The 22,359-nt window shown below is 36.9% G+C and overlaps 1 protein-coding gene across 1 annotated transcript; it reads right to left on the bottom strand.

Moving 5' to 3' along the window:
- Positions 1 to 21,508: 21,508 nt before the first annotated feature.
- Positions 21,509 to 22,018, bottom strand: LOC149211854 (disease resistance protein UNI-like). The gene has a single exon (XM_089388493.1). It carries the CDS (start codon positions 22,016 to 22,018, stop codon positions 21,509 to 21,511), a length of 510 nt encoding a protein of 169 aa, XP_089244619.1.
- Between the last annotated feature and the right edge of the window lie 341 nt (positions 22,019 to 22,359).

Below are 22,359 nucleotides of genomic sequence, written 5' to 3' on the forward strand. Positions count from 1 at the left end.
ATGTGGTGTTCATCTGTCTAGCTACATGATTGCTCAAAATATCCTCTGCGCAGGCTGTTTTTGGCCCTCCATCTTTAAATATTCCATTCTGGCTGTTTGCAAATGCCACGAGTGCCAAATTTATCAGTGGAAAATGCATTCCCCACCCACTCTCCTTCACCCCATTATTACTATTGGTCTCTTTGCCAAATGGGGCATTGATTTTATGATATGTAAACCTCGTTCGGCTAGGGGGCATGGTTATATTATCGTTGCCATAGATTACGTCACCAAATGGGCCAAAGCGATGCCTACATTTTCATTTGATGGTAAAACAGCTACGCAATTTCTCTTCAATCATGTTATTTCTTGGTTTGGAGTGGCTCAAGCCATTTTCACCGATCATGGCTCCCATTTTCGCAATTATATGATGGCTGAGCTAACTTCTAAATTTGACTTACGTCACAATGGCTCAACTCCTTATTACCCTCAGTCCAATGGCCAAATTGAAGTGGTAAACAAAGTTTTAGTTACCATGCTTCAGTGCACCATTAGGATGCACAAATCCAATTGGCATATCATTCTTTTTTCAACTTTGTGGGCCTACAGAAACTCGACTAAAGACACAACTGGATCACCTTTTTAGCTGGTCTATGGTCTGGAAGCTACCCTACTGATTGAATGTGAAATTCCTTCACTCAAATTTGCTGTTGAATTACTCGATACCTCACCTTAAGAGGAGTATCTCCTATATTTGGAATGACTAGATGAAACCCGTCGTTTCACTGCTTTAGTTATTGAAGTAGAGAAAAAGCGGGTTAAATCCCATTTTCATCAGTCGATCTCTCCTCGTGATTTTTCTGAGGGTGATTTGGTCTTGCTATATGACCAAGCTAACGATAAGCAAGGGATAGGAAAATTCAAACCCATGTGTCATGGGCCCTATATTGTCAAGCGTGTATTACAAAAAGGTGCCTATAAGCTTATTTATTATGAGGGTAACCCCTTGGACAAGCCCCACAATGTGATGTACCTCAAAAATTATTATGCGTGAATCATCTCGCATAGTTACTTATGTACATAAGTGTGTCATTCATTTTTGTGCAATTTGGATTGGTGTGTGTTTTTCAAGCAACTTTCCTGCTTATTATGTATTCACTTGCTTTGCAGATGTTTGTGACTCCTTATGTCGGTTTCACTGATGGTGCTTGCCATAGTACCCGAAATTTATCATCTATAGCATGGGCTATTTATGACCCTCATGGTGAGTTGATTGATCTTCAAGGTATTTGTTTGGGTTCAACAACTAATAAAATTGTTGAATATAGTGCAGTTCTCAAACTCTTGGCAGAAGATATCACTCTTGACATTCAAGAAATGGTTGTAAACCTTGATTCACAACTTGTTGTTCTTCAACTCAATGGGAAATATTCTATCAGAAACCCTCAGTTATTGAGAATGTATTTGTGTATTCGTCTCTTGGAAATAAATTTTGATTATATTACATATCATCACATTCCTAGGCATATGAATACATTAATAGATGCATTGGCTAATTATGTTTTAGACATACATTTATGAAATATGTGAAAACACATTGTATCATAGTAAACATGAAATACAACATATATATATCGATAATGTTTGAGTAATACATCAAAATCCAAAAAATAATATATGCGTTCCAAGTACATTTGTGGCTCACAGACCTCAAAACTATAAATGCTAACTACAGACTACTCTGCATGATGCTCGTGATAGCATGTTACTACTCTCATTACACGAATCAGTAATCGATAGATCTGATCTAACACTCTCACCATGTGCCACTGATAATGGCGAGGAATGTCCTTAATCCATGCATACTCTGGAATCTCTCTCGTCAGGTTATCGAGATTTTGAGCGATCTCCTCTTCGTTGTCAACTCCTTCCTGGTAAGGAGAAACCTCGAATTGTCGAGTCACGCATCTCGCTATTGGGAACATCCATGCTGGTCTCTTTGGTCCAACATCTGCAATTACAAATTCAAGGTGTCATGAATACATATATTCAAAAACAATAAAAAACAAAAACAAAATTGTTTTTCTCACCTCCATCATCAAAGTCCTCTCCCTTTGGGAGTGGCATGTCATGATCACTACGGAAGTCTGTCCCACTATACAACAAATCCTCCATGCTAATTAGTTGTTGTCTAAGCAACACAAAGAAGGCATGCTTGTAAGACATTTTCTGTCCCCCTCCAGATTTGGGCATCTACTCGCTCCATCGAACCATCCTTGGATATCGTGGTACCAGGAGGCTCACCTCTCCCATATGATAATTGAACAATGGGATTCGTTCCAAGAAGAAGGATACTAGGACAAAGCCATATCCAAGTTGCCTCAAATTCCCTTATTTGCATTTGGATAGTTTCCGCTTCATGTTTAATTTCATTGCTTCTACCTAATTGAAGACAGTGGGTGCCATACAATCCACAACATATTGGAAGCGAGATTTGTTGGACTCATGTAGTGCTTCAGCCCTAGCTATTTGGTTGATGGTCAAAAGTACCACCTTCAATAGAAGATCATTATTTTCATAATATCGATCTTGCCACTTGTAGATTTTAGATATGTTGGGAAATGTTAGGTAAGGAGCGTGTTTACGCTCGCCCTAATAGGCCTACATCCATACAGTTGGACTGGTTCCCCTTTGCGAGACAGTCCAGTAATGAAATATATATTTGAAGTCTACAACTCCAACTCTTGATCATGAATCACAAATACCTTCCGTCCGATATCCCATAGACTGATCAAGTACTATAGTAGTTCAGGTTAAGCATGTAGGCTTGGTGTCAAAAAGAACTTGACGAGCCCACAGTTCCTCAATGAATCAAGACAGTTTGGATCCTCCAAGGCCATTTGGAATATTCTTTCATGTTCACGTTCTTTCCAGTCAACCACCATTTTCTCGCCTTTATTTTCCTGCAAACACCCCACATTTAAATCAACATCAATTCTTGAAAGGGAAAATTTGGATTTAAAGCTTTGAATTTGGGAGGGAATAAAAAATTTCATTTCTATGAACCAACGAAACTGTTTTTAAAATAGGAGCACTGACAGCGCGAGAGCCTGTGTTAAAAGTCGACGATTGGAGTGGTCTCGTGTTCGGATCCCGCGCCGACCGTCGGTGATTTTGTTGTTGTTGTAAAAATCCCCTCAAATCCCCTGCAGAGATAGTTAAATGTTCAAAAAATAGGTATCAATGCGAAGAATAGGGCCATGGCTCTTACCTGCAATGAATGGTTCGACGATTGGCTTCCTAGATCCACAATAATCTGCTCCTGAAGATCTAGGGCAAAAGTGGGTAAAAAATTGCTCCAATGAGGTAAAAAGGTAAATGGTAAAATGTTTTACTTTTTTCCCCTTTTTATAAGCTTTTGACTGTGTTTTAGGGTTTTAAAAGTATTTTTCGCCATTTTTCCTTAGAAATGGATAATGCGTTTGCTTCTTGTGCAGCGACAGATGATGGTTTGTCGGTGATGATGCAAAACTAGAGTCGTATTTAAGCTCTTTTCTCGACTCGTAAAAAATGGAAATGAAAAGATTGCCAAGTATTTTTCCCTTTTTGACTCGTTAAAGTAAATAAAAATGGGGAGTCTTCTTTAAGCTCTTTTCCAACTCTCAAAACACAAAAATATTGCCGAGCTCTTGTCGTTTTGACCTCGTAAACAGTTCCAAAACGTCATTTACCCAATATATGTTTACCCCTTTTTCGGGCTAGGATAAACTATTTACAAAAAATGTACTCCTTGGTTGACATGGCCAAGAGGTTCTCTCGAGTATTTTTTTCTACCTTTTCGGGCTCAAGAGACAACTTTATGAAAAGGGACCTTTTGGAGTTTTCTTTTCCATGTCTTTTTCAAACTCTATAAACATGAAAAGGATACCGAGTTTTTCCTTTGTTAGACTCGTTAAAATTGAATGAAATTGGATGTGTCACCATGACGGACGTGAGCATATCCTTCCTAGGGCTCATTAATATTACTAGGTAGGATCCATCCAAATGATGGAATTATATTACAAGAATATGCTATCCCCTTCAAGATTGTGATAAAAAATAATTGGGGTACCTGCCAGGAATGGTGGGGGAAAATAGAAATTTTTTACCAGTTGTGTCGGCAGCTTGTCACTCTTGAAAATGACACTCTTTTGCTTCGTGTCAGTTTGGGATATCCGCACTTCATCATTGACCTTCCTGGGTTTGGGTCCTCCACTTTTTTCCTTTCCATTTTATCTTTTCCACGTCATCATGACCTCCGATCCTATGGATCCAAAGAGCTACCAAAATCTGGAGTCGTGTCGTCGATATGTTGATATGTTCAAGAGTTAATCTTTCTATAGTTTACACTCATTCCTAATTCTTTGTATCATCCATAATCGTTGCATCCCCTTGTGTCACATCGATGATGTGGGATACATCATGGCCCTCCTTTGACAAGGTCACTTCCTATCGACTCCAGCTCATTATCCGAGAAGTTGGCTGAGAGACTCACTTCCAGTACCTTAGAGCTTGCATGCCCTAATGGCAAGTTCTTCACACTTGATGACAGGTTCTCATCATTGGATTTCGATTGAGTGAATTCACGAGTGTTCGACTTCAGTTCCTTATTCACACTCCATGAATTGTGTTGCTGGTACCTTGAGAGCCATTGTCATTATTGGTGGTTTCTCTTGCGCTTGTTAATGGTTCACATCATTGACCAATAATCAAGTGACTTTCTAGCATGTTCGACTTTGACACATCTATTCACATGTTAGAATTTGTACTTTGATCGGGTCATGTTGGAGCACAAGACCCTGGGCTCAGATTACAAAATTCTAGGTTGCGAGGCGATGTGACATGATCATGCTTATACACATGTCTCTTTCAGATGGATGGTTGCAACCATACCATGAGTCTGTTATATGTGATCCTTCTCATTATTGGATGGTTGCAATGTTGGGATGGGGTCCCCTAGGTCAAGTTTTGGGGCAAAAGCTCAAGTTTTGATGTATAGATGTAAAGTCTCTAAAAATTGTGGTCGCAGAGTGCATAGATAGTTAAAGAGTTATAAAGGGGTTTACCCTTATTTATGTAAGATGAGTCAGATTTTTAAGATCTACCCATGGTCCATGTAAATAGGTGTGTCTTAGAGAGTCTAAGGCAATAATCGATGATGAAGTCGAATGTAATGGGTCAATAGAAGGAAGATCATAGAAGTCTTAGAGTAGAAGAAAGGCTCTGTAGTTGTCTGCATAGAGGCCTACAGTAGAGTCCGCAACTGAGTGCGTAGGGAAGTCTTGAGTCTATAAGCTGAATTGAGTATTAATAAAGAAGATTATTACAGAAATTCATGTGTTTCATCTATTTACTTCTATTATGAATGAATGCACTTTATGCTTTGATGGATGCGCGACTTTTTTTGATTTATATTGTTATATGAATGCAATTACTGTTAAGTGTTATGCGAAGATTTCACTATTGCATGTTAAAGTTATTGAATACTTAAGCAGATCTAAGTAAATACTAGGTTGAGAGTAATCTTTGATGCGCGTAAGCAGTTAACTTACCTATTCAAGGTCCAAGAAAGCCAATCATAGACCTTCGCAAAGGTCTAGAGGTTGGTTAAAGGAAGTTATATAGATAAGCCTTAAGGGCTTATTGATTTGCGTGAAGGCATATTTAGGGAAAAATGACATCACGTTGATATTTGGGTGTGGAAACATGGTTCCATCATCCCCCCATACTGCTTCGGGTGAGACTTTAGTCCATGCTCTGCGGATTGATGCTGAAAGGGCCAATAGTGTAGGGATTTATTTGGAGAAATTAACTCTGAACCTAGGTCATGACCCACCAAGCCAACAAATGGTTTCGCTACCGGGATCGGGATCTACATAAAGAGATGTGTGATGTCGCATAACTGGAATCCAACAAAGAAAGAAATTGAGAAATGGTTGGATAGAAAGATCCACAAATTTACGGCTCAAGAAAACAGAAATTTGTGACTGACTAAAGAACAGTGGTTGGACAGATACCTATACACAGAAATACATGAGATCTTCTTCTGCACCTTCACGATCGAACTATACGAGTGGATCGCTAAATTGGCAGACGACTAAGGAAGGTGGAGGCTTGACGGTCTGATAGTGTGGACCCTGGAGCTAGTGCGAAGGTTGGAGGCTTCTGAAGATAAGATAGCATGTGCTATTGATAACTTGTTTGATCGGATCATAGGATGATTTTTGACAAAATTCGTGGTCGATACCTCTGTTAGCTACAACGAAGCAAAGCGACACTTCTTCAAGGGACCGTGAGGTAAGTATTTGAGATCTTTGAATACTTGGATTAAAATTCTCTTGTGTGAAAATTAGGTTATGCCACTAACTTGATGTTTGGATCTACGCGAAGTGGATGAATCTCTAGAAATAAGGAGATAACAAGTCCTAAATATAGCCCATTGATAGAACCTCCTTCGAGTGACGACGAGGGAGTGGTACAGGCCTCACAATGAAGCGTTGTATAGTTGATAAGACAGGGTTTTCCGTGAATACCTCATCAGCCCACACCACCCCCAAATTCACTTCCACAACATACACCTTTGCCCACACCACCACCACCTCCACCATCATTCAACATGTCGAATACTATGAAGCTGCCAGTTTTCAAGGGCTTGGGAAATGAGGACCCGGATTAGTTCTGGTTCTTTGCGAAGGTTGTATGGAAAAAACATAATATTACAGATGATCATATGAAGAAGATACAATTGGTTACTACTCTACAAGATCATGCATTGACATGGTACATTAAGTACTGCACTGATAATCTGTTGGCATCATTAGTAGATACTCAGACTGCTTTGAATAAGGAATTCGGTAGGCCTAAGTCTAAAACACAATCAATAGTGGGGTTCAAGGAAATTGTGATGAGGATCGGTGAAACACCCTGAGAGTTGGATCAGAGATTGAAGTGCAGAATCCACGAAGCCAAAATGAATCTCACAGACAGTCAGCACTTATAATTGCATTCTTGCCTCACTTAAGGATTTCTTTGTCACAACAAAAGATACAAAGTGCTGGAAATTGCAATGAGATTACATGATACACCTATCCAAGATGCGACACTGGGAGTTCAATAGATTCATGTGGAGTTGAAGAATGCCTGCTTAGAGTTTTAGAGCTTGAAAAAATAGAAAGCGGGTCGACCGAAGGTACACAAAGAAGTTTGGTGCCTTAAGTGTAAAAACTAGGGGCATGATAAGGATCATCGCCCTATTTTCACGAATTATATGGTAGGAGGAGGGCCCATGCCTCTGAGGCAAGAATATCCAGCAGGACCAAGTACAAGGCCCATGCTATGGTCCACTACTTGTCAGGTAGTTGGGAAACATGTAATAGATAATTGTCACTTGCTGCAAAAATTTGTACAAACGCCGCAACAATTATTCTGCAATTTCTGTAAATCGGTGGGCCATGATGAGCATAACTACTATAGCTATGAATTAATGAAGGAAAAAATGCCTACGTATTGAATGCAAGAAAAAACTCATCCTCCGAATCAAGGCGCTGGGGGGGCGCGCAGAGGACATTAGGGCTACGAACGAGGCCGAGGAGGAGGAGGACCTGGTAGAGGTCAAGGACAAGTTATTTGCTATAATTGCAAAGTAACAGGGTACTATGCATGGGAGTGTATGAGCTAGACACACCCGTCATGCCGGTATTTTTCTCAGTTTGACCACATGATAGAAGAATGCCCTATATGGATAGCTAAGATGTAGGAGAAAAGGGCACAACATCAACAACCTACCCAGAATTTACAGATAATGAGGGCCGAGCCTTGCGAAGAGGATCCCAATGTGAATATTGTACTGTGAAGTGGGATGATGATCGGTGATGATAAAGGAAAGAAACTTGAAGAAAGTGAGTGGGTTCACAAGGCTCCAGAAAAGGAGGTTGGGTTTGATCTAGAGCATGCGAAGGAAATGTTCATGGAAGCAAAGAAGAGCTTCGTTGAAGCCTCTACCTCGGAGAGGCAGGACAAGCTACCTAAAGAGCTTGACCCCTCCATGCTTACCACGTTTTTGGAAACTTGTATGAAGTTGCTGCATGATAGCAATGCTATGAAAAGGCTACAAAAAATGATAAATAAGTGTGTTGGTAAGGAGATTGCTTCTGAAGGGCACCGCGCAGTCAGAAAGATAGGCAAACATAAGACGAGAACATGGCGCGAGATGAGACTCACCGTGCAAATAGGAGAGTATGAAATGGACCAAGTTATTTTGGATCTTGGGTCAGATGTGAATGTTTTGCCTAAGCAGACATGGGAAAGAATGGGGAGACTTATGCTACAGTGGACTCTAATTCAATTAATGATGGCAATTCAACAGAAGATTATCCCTATGGGGAGATTGCATGGAGTGACCATAGATATCGAATGTGCGAGCACGTTGGCCGATTTTGAAGTGATAGAGATTGTTGATGACAAAAATCCATACCCCGTGCTCCTTGGAATTGATTCGTCTATTGACATGAATGGCGAAATCAATTTGAAGAAGTGGATGATGTCATTTGAAAGGAAATCACTCTGTGTAGTAGTACCATTGGATCCTACAGAAGGACTGCGGTATATCGAACCGGTCCGTGACTATCAGGAAAGCGATGATGATTTGGACCAGATCTGTAAAATAACAGTGCAAGATCAAGATTGGGTTAATCTGACAGCTGATGGACAAATTGCATGGGACCACAAATGTTCCTGTACATTAGAAATAGATGAGGAATTGGAACGCTGGTAGAATAGGTTGCACAAAGTATCTACGTTACATTGTAATATGATGACCAAATCGTTGCACTGTGTATCATCTGAGGTAAGAAGTTTTCCTTATTATGATGGTATAACTGATGTAGATAAAGTTTTGGATGCATTTGAAAAGGAAGTACCTGAGAATCATCGCTTCCAAGCACTGGATTTTGCGCTACGCCTGCACGGTGGTGGGGTATGCACAACAACAATTATGATGAATGGAACGAGTACAAAAGAATGATGAGATTATGGTTTGGTTGCCCAAAAGTTCAGCTAATAGAGAAATATGATGGGAGGAATGATCTGCACAATCATTTAGAAAAATGGACTAAGGTCTATGCAACAGAGCCGTAGCCAGAGTGGGTGCATATATTCTGTCACACTTTGGATATCATTCCTATGAATTGCTACCTGGAAACAAAGCTCCGCCACGACATTGCAGAGTGGGATATCATAAGGGAAGGATTTTTGATGACCTTCAACTTTGAGGATGGGTTTGAAAGCATCGACGAGGCGCTGCAAGAGTTTAAGGCAACAATCTTCAGAATACCGCGGGATCCTTTAGAATTGATTCAACCAGATTGGAGCACCCAGCTGCGCCATGCGCTGGAGCGCTATAATGTGACTTCCGAAGAGGAGGATGAGGATCCAAGGAATATAAATTGTTGTATGCAGATCCTTTTGTGAAACCTTGTTGTTGAAGATATTTTTCAAGATGATAATACCATGCCCTTGGAGCTTGTTTCAGTCCATATAGGGCCTTTTTGAGTTTGCATACAAGCTTTGCATCATTTCCCAGAATGAATCCTTCTGGTTGTTCAATATATACTTCTTCTTCTAAATCTCCATTAAGAAATTCATATTTTACATCCATTTGATACACTTTGAATTTTTGAAAACTTGAAAGAGCAAGAAACAATATTATGGCTTCAAGTCTAGCAATAGGTGCAAAATTTTATTCAAAGTCTATACCTTCTTGTTGAACATACCATTTACAAACAAGCCTTTCTTTATTTCTAATCACCTCTCCATTTTCATTCAATTTATTCTTGAATATCCATTTTGTTCCTGTAACATTTTTATCATGAGGTATAGGAACTAATTCCCAAGTATCATTCTTTCCAATTTGGTCAAGTTCTTCATCCATGGCCTTAACCCAACATTCATCTCTCCTAGCTTCATTTACATGTTTTGGTTCTATGGAGGATAATAATGCTAGATAAATAGAAGCTCCTACAAGAGTTCTTCTTGTTTGTACTCCAAACCCTTTTTCTCCTAGAATTTGAGATTCTGGATGATTCTTTTGAACATACCTGGATGGAGCCTTTTCTCTGTCAAATGTATCTTATTCTAATGTTCCATTGGTTTTTTCCTCTATATCATTTCGATTTGATATGGGAAAACATTTAGTGTCTTCATCATTATCATCTTCCCTTGTTGATGCCACCTGTTCTAGATTTCTGCATGCTTCATCGATTACAACATCAATGCATTCAATAATTTTTTGAAGACTCTTATTATAACGTTTGCATCCTTTAATTCTAGATGAATAACCAAGGAATATTCCTTCGCCTTCTCTAGGTTCAAATTTACCAAGTTTTTCATTAGTCTTTTTGATGAAACATTTTCTTCCAAAAACTATGAAGTGTTTTACAGTAGGAGGCTTACCATACCAAAGTTCATATGGAGTTTGATCACTATTTACACAAACATGAGCTTTGTTGAGAATATTTACTACAGTATGTGCAACTTCACCCCAGAGGGTGTTAGGAGTTCCAGATTCATCAAGAATATCTCGAGCCATTTGCTGAATTGTTCTATTCATTCTTTCCACCATGCCATTTTGTTGAGGAGTTCTAGCAATTGAGAACTGTCTCTTTATTCCATGTTGTTCATAAAATTCAAAAAATTCATCTGATATGAATTCTCCTCCTTCATCATATATGAGACATTTGATTTTTATATCTAATTCATTTTCAACTAAAGCTTTTAAGACTTTAAACTTTTCAAATGCTTCATCTTTATTCTTTAGTAAACCAATCCAATACATTCTAGAAAAATCATCAATGAATAAAATGTAGTATTCTTCTCCACGAGGTGACTTTTTACTTGTTGGCCCACACAAATCAGTATGAATGAGTTCAAGGGCTTACTTGCTGATCCTTCCTTGGCATTGAATTGTACTCTGGTTTTCTTATCGAATTGACATGGTTTGCAGATGGTATTTTCTGGGATGATGATATCTGGAAGATCTCGAACAACATTGAGCCTACATGATTTTCTTATTTGAGCCCAATCTTTTGTGCCATAACTAGCTCTCTTATGTTTTTCGTAGATAACATTGTCCTTGACCTCCTTTTAGTATATATATATATATATATATATATATATATATATATATATATATATATATATATATATATATATATATATATATATATTGCTTGGAGTTCTTGTACCTTTGATTATGGTCTTTCTTGTGTCAAGCTCACGAACCACACATTCTTTTGATCGAAACACAACTTCATTTCCTTGATCACACATTTGACTAACACTCAAAAAGTTATGCTTTAAACCATCCACATACATAACATTTCCAGCTTTAACCTTTTCTTTTAAATAAACAGAACCTTTACCCTTAAGGACAATTGGTGTGTCATTTCCAAAAGAGACATTCTTTTCCTTTTCTAAATCTTTGTATCCAAGGATTTTATCTTTATCACCTATCATGTATTTAGAGCATTCACTATCAATGTACCACTGATTTTCTTTTCCTTCTGCAAACAAAGCTATGCTACATCTTTCTGACTAGAATTCCTTCCTTTTCCATACATTGGAATTTGATGATGTTTGTTCTTTTTGAATTGTTGCCCTGAATTTGCTTATGCATTTAGATTCTTCATGACCAAACTTATTGAAAAATGAACATTCAATTTCATCTTCAAGAGGAAAGATTTATTATAAGAGATTTCCTTGATTCTTGTCATGCTCCTTTGTTTTCTTGCTTCTCTAGTCATGATAGTTTTGCAAGCAACATTGAGTAGCCTTATGACCAAAGTTATGGCATGAAAAACATTGTCCATTAAAGAAGAAGTTTCTTTGATCATAAAATCCTTTGGTATTGTTCACCTTTTGGTTGGTTCTTATATTGATGTTATCCCTTGGAGTAAAATGAGCATGATTTAATTGGGGAGTACCTTTAGGATTTTTCTGAGGATTGACGCATTGTTCACTGGTTTTTGCTGCATCAAGATAGCTTTTGGTGATGGCTGAAGGCTTTTCTGGTTGGGATGTTTCTCCAGTGTATCCAAGACCAGTATTTATAAGAGGAGAACGTTGAACCTTGATGATTTCATCTAAGGTTTCTGATCGTTTAGAAAATCTAAAATTCAAAGATTTTGTCTTCTCAAGTTCTTTTCTTAGACCCACTACTTCACATTATAATTTTTCATTGCGATTTTCTCTTTCAGTGAGTTGATGTGTCAAGGTGTCTATGACCATATTCTTTTCTTCCAAATAGATTTTAAGTTGAGTGATTTCTTCAAGAAAATCTTCCTCTTCTAAGGCATCCATAAAATCACCATTGTCACATGCCATGAGTAGTTTCATTTCTTGTTCAGATTTATCTTCATCACTATTAGACAAGCCATCACTATCTTCATGAGTATAATAACTTCTTCTATTAACAAACTATTTTCTATTACTTTTTGTAGACTCCTTTCCTTTGTCATGATTATCTTTATGAGGACATTTAGTAGCATAATGACCAAATCTACCACAAGAAAAACATTTGAAGGGAAGCTTACCTTTGAATCTTCCAGAACCCCGTTGAAGTTTCTTCACAAAGTTTACCTCATCTTCTTCTAATATATATCCCAATTCCTTGAAATATTCCTTTTCTTTTCCCTTTGCCGAGGCTTTGAAAGCAACTTCTCTGATATTTGATGGACCTCCTTTTCTCATTTCAAAGGAAATTAAAATTCCATGAAGTTGAACAACAATAATAGATTGGAGATCCTGCTTCTCTTCAATGGCACATACTTTTGACTCAAACTTAGAAGATAGAGATCTCAAAATTTTCTCTACTAAAGTGGCCTCCTTTATTTCTTCACTCAGATTCTTCATACAATTTACAATCTCATCTACTCGTAAAAAGTAACTAGCAATACTTTCATCAATATGCATCTTGAGAGTTTCATATTGAATTCTGAGAGTTTAGAGCTTAGCACGTTTTACCTAGAAGTCGCCTTTGTAGATATGAATGATTTTGTCCCATATTTCTTTGGTTATGTTGAGATGCATGAATTTGATGAATTCTGATTTTGATATACTTCCCAATAATGCATTGGCAACTTTGGCATTGTTTTCGTATGCTTTCTTTTCTTATGGATTTGTGGGGACTGCTGCTAGATATTGGTATCCTCCTTCCACAATTGCCCAAACATCAGCTCCAAGTGACTGAAGATAGGCTTTGGTTCTTATCTTCCAATATGCTAAGTTATTTTCATTGAAGATTGGTGGCCTGATAGATCCCATTCCTTCATGATTGTTCATCTTGAGAGATCTCCCTTCAAGTGATCAAGCTTCTTCTAAAGGATCTGCTCTGATACCAATTGTTGGGAAAAACACAAAGGGGGGGGGGGGGGGGGGGGGGGTGGGGTGGGTGAGTTAGTATTTACACTTTCATAATAATGATTTTCCTTTTCAAACTATATACACTATTTTACATAAGCCAACCAGCGTATGTCCACACCTTTAAATAATGAAACCAGCGTATATATAATAAACTTTCATATATAGCTAATTCTTTATCTTAAATCAGAGTGTGACGCATTTACTAGGCAGTAAATAGATGCAGTAAGAACAGGGTAAATCAACACACATAAGAAACACACATGAACACCAAGATTTTTCAGGTGGAAACCCAGTGTGGGAAAAACCCACCATTGTTGTTGTCAGTCTTCAATCTTCTTATAATAAAAAGTGTTTACAAGTTTATACTGGTGTAGAATTTTCTAGTACGCAAGCATCTTCCTGCTGAAGGCTCCAACCTTCCCTCGTTTTCCATATTCTACCTGAAGGGAGCTCCAACCCCCAAGATCTTGTATTGGCTGATATGTTTACCAGTATGTAGGTGCCGACCTACAGAAGGCTACTACCTTCACTCTTCTTCTAGGGACCACGTTTCATAAATTTTTAGACTGGATACCACTGGTACACAACAATACAATATGTAGGGCACGTTTCATCAAATTTTCATATTGGACCCATCAGTAACATTGAAGCTCAAATTAAATCACCATTGCAATACAACGATCAAATACAACTGCATCAACCAGTAGTCAATGTGAACAATGAGATCACCAGAACACAGAGTTGAACCCAAAACACTACATCAACAAACAGAACCAACTACAACCTAAAAATTCATATGCCAGAATGTATACACTACTTTAGTGAAGACAACCTGGATCTATACGCTACTTCCTTTAACCCAACCTGCATATACCTCTAAATATACTGACTCATAAAACCTCTAAACCAAAAACTGTCTCAACCAGTGACATTATGAAGATCTACTGTCAAATTACATAGTTCTAAATAGATAACAACAAAGATCACCCTTCTCACTCATTCAATCAATCAACCATAATCAATTTCCTTATACAATAAAATTTAATTTCAGATATTATGAAGACATCATTGATAGACAACATTAAAATATCATCACTAATCAGATCGATCAGTCATCTTTGAACAACAAGATTTTCATCTACATACGTTACTTGGAAGTGCCGAACCAGCGTGTATACGCACCTTCACCAAGGCGAACTTGTGTATAAATATGCAAATAATAACTTATAACTTTGCAGCTATTCCAGACTTCAGACATACCCGTACCACAACATTTAAAGCATAAAACATGTGTTAGCATTCAGATCTAGCCCATCCGTTATCAAATCATACAATGATAAGTCATTTCAGGTCTCATGATCCTGATCCAACATTTTATCCAATAGTGCACAAGCTATTTCAAATCATATCATAACCATAACCTTTACAACATAAACTTCAGATAGATGTATTCATGAAAAACCATTTTACTTTCACCCTTAGCCCTTTGATCTTCTCCTCCTTATATAGTTTTAGCGTTTCTCAATACCTCAGACAAAAACAACACTTAGAACATGTGGTATTCTTGGATGGGATCAAGTAATCATTATTCCGCTCAATAGTGTGGGTTATTACCATGGTATGGATCCTTGGTATTCATTAATCTTAATTTTCCATCCCATACGTGCTTTTCCTCTTGTGAAAGTGCGTGCATACGTATACGTGCCTTTTGTTCTGTGAACCCGCTTGTATACACTATTTGGAGATGGTGAATGGCGTATACAAATTAAAAAATTCTTTTTCTTCAATTTATTGATTCTGGTCTGTAGACCTTTGTCCCATCATCTTGTTCTTCTGTACCATTCCCTGTTACCTTTGAATTGACCTGTTACAATGTCAATTTCCCTTTATCAAATCTGAACTGGCCTGTGAGTGGGTTGCCATCAAGGAGAACACATGTACCATAATGCCAACACTTACCACAAATCCTGTAGTACTTGTAGAGATCTTTCCAACAAGGTATCGTATGCGCCAAACAAAGATAATATGACCAAGTTATGATCTCGTGAATTTGGCTACCCAACTAACCCCAACGAGGCCCACAAACTCTTGATGTTCCATCTCCCGGGGTTAGGGTTTTGGTTGTTTAGGGTTTTCCCTTATTGTTCAATAATAAATAGGCCCTTGAGCCTCTTTGTAACACAATTCAGAGACATGTAGCCACCACATCTCTTCTAAGAGATAAGCTACCATCCTCCGAGCTAGTTTATTTCCATTTTTTTTGTAAGCGTGTTTCAGTATTTTTATATTAATGAAATGAAGTGTTATTTCTGTTGTATGTCTATATTTGTGGTTATATTTGTAATTAGTTGCATTCATGTTTAAGTTCGTATCATCAAAATTAGAGAAGATGACCTATTGTGGCCATTGAAATAAAGGATGGCTTGATATTTGATGACTAAACTATTGGTAGTTATGAAAATATGTGGGCAAGATGGTGAGGACTTATTTTATAATTTATATGTCTTTGCAATCTTGGTGAATGTATTGATCCTTATTGAGCCTATGAACTCAATATAGGTAAAGTTATTTGTTACAATTAGCTACTCTAATAAATGATAGGTGAGCTATGGATATCTAAGATAAATATTGAACAAAGATGTTAAAGTTGTAGATGAAGACACAAATTATGTGCATGAATTTAAAGGTTCAAGATGTAGCTCTACTCAGTGTTTTCTTAGCAGGTGACTGAGGAGTGAAGAATTAATCATGTAATGCAATATGCACAATGAGTTTTTACAAGTGAGAAAGTAGAGGAATGCTCAAGCAATGATGGATACTTGTCTTGGTGTGTTCAAGATGCATTAGAGGTCTAAAACGGGCCTAAAAAAAATGCACAACCAAAATCAACTTTATAAGAACCAATAGGATTTAAGATGATGATTTCAACCATGGGGGATGATTCACCGTTTTTGGAGTATAAAAATAAAAAGATAAAAAAAAAAAAAAATTACTTTTGTGACCCGTATTTTCAACTTATCTTCTTATGGTTTTACTCAAATTTCGAGCAGGGGAAATCGTTGGATGCATAATTTAATTCCTCATTGAAGGAGTACCCATGTTGCATACTTTTAATAGACCCTTCTTCATGAAAAATAAAAAATATATGGAAATCGTGATTGCAATCATGTTTGTTCATGTATTTCTCATTTTTTGTGTAGCAGGGTCCATCGAAAGTATGAAACATGGGTACTCCTTAGATGAGGAATTAAATTTTTCATCCAGCGAGTTCTCTCACTTGAAATTTGAGTAAAACCGTAGGGAGATAAGTTGAAAATACGAGTTGAAAAAGTAGTTTATTATTTTTTCCCTCTAAAATTTGATGATGTAATCTAATCTTATTTTATTATTTCCACTATTATTTTATAATATTCCTTAGGAGGTCCATTTTAGACCTCAAAATTTCTCTAATATGAGAGGCACAAATATCCAAGATGTCCATGATGTGAATAATTGCATAAGAGAGGTATGCTATTTCTACCATGTGTCATTATCTCTTGTTCGTAATTTTTATTGTTGCAATATTGTGCAATGTAAAAGTCATTCTTGAGCTTGTTGAGTAAGAATTGTTATTGCTAGAAATGAGTTCTAGCTACATGTTTTGATCCTTGAACTATTTTTCAAGTGGTGCACTATAAGTCCTCATTGGAAAGAGAAAAAAATGGAAGACTGAGATGGATACATCACGTATCCAGACTACTTTCCTAGAGAACTGATAAGTACAACAAATGACACCCATGTATCTTAGAAAATGGAAGTAGGTCCATGTGATGGTCAATTACTCAGTATTCATGATCGGATTGATGTTAAGCCATTGACTATAATAGGTTCCATATTAATATGATGTATTAGTGGCATGATTGGTTTCCAACTAGCACAAGACAATGATTATTCATTTGAAGGAAGGCGCATGAACATTTCCTTGGTTTTGAGATGAAAACAAGTTGCATTGTTCTTGCTTAAGAAACTAAGATTGATTACATGCTAGATTTTGAAGAGGAATTGAGATATTGTAGCACGACAGGAGAGGGGGGGGTGACAAAGAGGTCCTAGATACAACAAAGAGTTCTTTGGAGCTTTTTTCAAGAGAAGCAAGTGATAGTTCCCAAGGAATCATTATGGTAGTAGAGGATATTTGTTGTGGTGACAATAGAAATTGGATGATGGTGGGAAAATAATGTAAAATTATGTGAGTTGAATAATAAAATACTCATGACAATACTGTAATGTGAGTCATGCATTGTAGTCATAGAAAGTCTATATGTCATGTTTTTGATTTGATATAGTGGTCTTGAAAAGTTTGTACCTGGCATCAACATGAGATGGAGTGTGTTGTATGTACTTGGATCTGTGTAACATCTAAAGGGCATACCACTGTAAGACTTGGAGAGACATGCATATCCCTTTGTCATGTGTCTATGATGACTTAGATAACTTGTCCAGTTTAGTTCAATAGCCTATTTTAGGGAATTTTTTACTACTTGGAGGAGTGGGCCATGAGTTGGCTAGATTCTCTATGAGTGGACCATATTGTTAGTTGTAGACTCTAGAGGTGAAATTTTACAGCTAGGGGAGTTCATTAGTCGATTGAATGAACCATGTGCACAAAGGACATCCTAGTAAACCTATGGTTGCAACAGTTAGTTACCCATGCATTTTCTCGGGTGGTTGTTTCTTTTAATGGACATCAATAATTTGGTGATTTTTGCATGATCCAGTTATGAAGTGAAAGAACCAAGTTGGACTGGAGGTAGAATTTACTATTGAGGATGTTCTTCAAGTCATAGCGAAGCATTTTTTATAGAGGAGATGATGTTGAAGATCTCAACAAATGACAATTTATAGAAGTAGTGGTTAAGAGGGAGTGGAGTAAGTAACTCATACTTGTCTTATGTGTCTAATTATAGTTGGTTGTTGAGATTATTGGTCTTTATTAGGTAAAGATAGTTCTCTATGAGCAGTATGTTCTAATTCTTTAGGAGTAGTTGGATTTGGGAGATTTTTCGATTAATTATCTTCCTAAATTGGTGTGTGGTTGATAAATAAAAACTAATGGAAGAAAATGAAACAACCTTTTGTATAATATTTTGACAATTTTTTTCATTCTAGCATTAATGTTATCCACCCCTTTTTTGTTATTATAGACGCTAAAATACTTACACCATGATTATGTAATTGATACAAAATGCATACTCTAATTGGTTTAGGCAGAAAGTTTTGACAATGTTTGAATAATAAAAATGTTCTCCTTAAGTCAATAGTGTTGAAACATCTTATGTTGTCTCCGTACTTTAAAAGTAAATGTGGATACAATTATAAGGAAAAGACTGACCTTGAAATTGTCTACATAATTACAAATTTATCTACATGATTAGAAATTTGATAAGCATATATACATAATTGGTTTGAGAACCTTAGGATGTAGTCATTTAAAATATGTTTCCAGATTTTGAGAACCTTAAGAGGCAATGATTAAAACATGTTTCAAGATTGTGAGAAGCTTTTGACGTGAGTATTCCAAAAAGGTATAAGCAGGTGCAAAAAATACCTTCTAGTGCATCTTATTACATTTTTTGAAAATCGCAACCATAAATGCAATGCTAATGTATAGGCATCAAAGATGCTTGTCATCCAAATTAGAAGGTATAAAACACGATGCTTGTCATCCAAATTAGATGGTGCAGGGTTCATCGTGAGACATCTATCTAGGACCAGTGAGGAAGATAGCAAACACAAATTAGTGATTGAAGTAGGAAACATACATGTAGTTGTAGCTATAACTTAACCAATTGCCATATTGGAAAATGCCTACATAGCTTATGAATCCACTAGGGTTTTCGGGCTCATTGGATGATGACACAGTTTAATTAACACTAGTTGTAAGCAATTTTTAGATAAGAGTTTTAGGGAAGCTCAAGAAATTAAGTATCCATTGTTGTGAAGTGTGGAGAAGAATCATGGATGGCATGGTTGTCTTTATACAACTAGAGTGTTGTTGATTGACCATTATTGAAGATGGACACGTTTTCACTAAAATCTATCCCTTGTGTAACAATTAGTATAATAAGTGAGATTCGAGAACTAAAAGGTTTAAAACAATAATGATATTAGTTAGACATGTTTTCACTAAAAGCTATCCCTTGTGTAAAAATTAGTATAATAGGTGAGATTTGAGAACTAAAATGTTTAAAACAATAATGATATTAGTTAATCGATGTTAATGATTAATGGGTTTTCAAAAAAATATCTCTAAACATGCATTCGACATAATTATAATTATTATTCTTTTAAATAAAAATAATAAAAAATTATATTTATTAAAATGTCTTGCATAAATTTCAAGTAACTAATAAAAAATCAAAACTATACGCAAAATGACAATACACTTACTTATCCGCAACTATAATAATGTTCAATAAAAAAATTCTCACCTTAAGGAAAAAATTATATCATACATAACATAATATTTGGAATGTTACTTGTATTCTTGAAAAAGTTAAATTAGAAAGATTAATTTTAACATTTTCACTTTTCCTAATTAATTTTCATCACTATTCTGTCTCCCCGTTAATTTGATACAAGTTGGAGAGTTTTTCTATTCATTTGGGCAATCTCCTCATAAATGAACACCCTACTATCTTACATAATTCAAAATTAGGCTTGAATCTATAATTCAACACATTATGAGGTACCACTATATTCTCGAAATTCTCACAACACCATATATGCAATCTCTAACAATGGAAAGTCGCTAGTTCCAACCTGTAACTACCTCAGCTCAGGGAATATGTGGATCCAAATTTTCTCTAACAATTCAAAGCCCCCACTCCCGACGCGTAACTCCTTTCCTTATGTTAGCTAGCTTTTCTAATCCCAATTTCAAGCATGAACATCAAATATGCCCAAATATTTAACTCTGGACATTACTCAGTCCTTGATCAAAGATTCACACCTAGAGAGTCCCATTATGATCTGACACCACATGCAAATAAGCTGCAAGTTTTCTAACATTGGAATATCGCCACTCTTCATTTCCAGCGCTTCAAACTCTCACAATCAAATAGAAATAATGTCATTAAACAACGTAATCTCTTCACTCCCGTTCTCTTCAAGGAACTAGAATAACTTAAGTGGAGTGAGAAGCATGAGGAATCACCATTAGGCCCCCACATCATTATAATTTGAGATGCTTTATATTTCTCAGCTCTCTGATGCTATCTTCTAATGAATTTAGTGATTCTTAATCTTCAAGGTTCAAAAATATCATATGAGAAAGATTACCTGTGCTTTTTGGAAAATTCCTAAATTGGGAGCAACCACTCAATTTCATAAACTCAAGTTGTCTAAATTTCCCCATTTACATTGGCAACGTCAATATTTTGCTCTCAGAGAGATCAAAAACCTCTAGAGACTTGACAATTCAAAGAAATCCTTCTACAACCTATGTAACTCTTTTATTGTTGGCTATTACCAAATTCACAAGTTTTGGAAAATGAGATCTGTCAAGAGATCATGAATATCAGTATAACCAACAGATAGTTGTTTTCAATCCTTGATCTCATCTTTGCTAGGGAAATTTTGTAAATGTGAACCCATGGAATATAACCATTTGGGCCTCATTTATGCATATAAAAATTTCCAGGTCTTGCAGAACATCATAAATGTTTACTTACTTTCCATCATTGCTAACAGAAAATTCCAACAAGAACATACTTACCAGTGCATTTATGTACTCATTCCCAGCATCCATTTCGGTGATTAAATTTTCTGTGCTCCACATTTTCACCAGCGTCTCCACATCAATCTATGCATCCTCCGGAAACACATCACATGATAGAAAGAGAATTTTAAGTTAGTACAACTATATCATTATAACTCCATCTAAGTTGTTGATAGACATCTACATCAATGGTGTTGTGTCTGATTCAGAAGGAAGGATCTACATTTATCATCAAATTCAAAGCACACTTCTAATCATCATCAGTCTGTTTCAACCTCATTGCTACGCTGACTACATTGAGAGCCAATGGCATCCTCAACACTCGAAGGCAATTTTGTTAACAATATCTTCCATGCTGTCCTTTGGAACAACCCCATTTGTAAAGGCTTCTCTTTTCAAGAAGATACACCTTTCCTCTGTTGACAGGGATTGTATCCTCAAGGAATAGCTCTCACTTTCCCCTATTGTTCCAATCACATATATGATGCAACTGGAGATTAATACTTTGCTACAATTATGATCCCCAAATTTCACACCAACTTCATTAATGAGATCAATTGGATGCCACATATCGTCCAGTATCAGAATAAATTTCTTCTCTCCTAGCACTTCAAACAATTCCATATTCCTTTTATCATTGTCAGGACTTCCATGCAGCTTCAATATCTCAGCAATGGCACCCTGCAACTTTCCAATATGATACTGTTGAGAAACCCTAAGCCAAATTACCACATCAAATATACCACTCACCTCTCTGTAATTGTTGTAGACCAGTTTAAGCAATGACGTCTTTCCAACTCCTCCCATCCCATGAACACCAGTCATCCTAGATCGGGGATGAGCTTCCCTAAGCCATGCCTGCAGCTAAGTAGATTCAATGATCAACCCTACAAAGCCGGAATCTTGAAAATCTTGAAGAAGCGCCTTTGCCTGAGGCACCACGTTGGACACAATTTGTTGAGTATTGGCTGAGCTCTTCAAAGGATCGATCAAATCTTGTCTTTCAATCTCTAATTTTGGTGGGCAGGTTGGTGTTGCGAAGGGAACATCAGCTGAGACACCATGGCTATGGCTTAGCACGAACGCTCAAGTCGACCGCCTATCGAATGACATGGTGCAATCTTTCCAAAAAAATTGGAGGGGCTCCAGGAGCGTTCTTCATTGCT

The sequence above is a fragment of the Pinus tabuliformis genome, chromosome 1_1 (assembly GCF_031772625.1).
Source record: "Pinus tabuliformis cultivar Carrire ecotype Pingquan chromosome 1_1, CPIR1, whole genome shotgun sequence".
NCBI lineage: Eukaryota > Viridiplantae > Streptophyta > Pinopsida > Pinales > Pinaceae > Pinus > Pinus tabuliformis.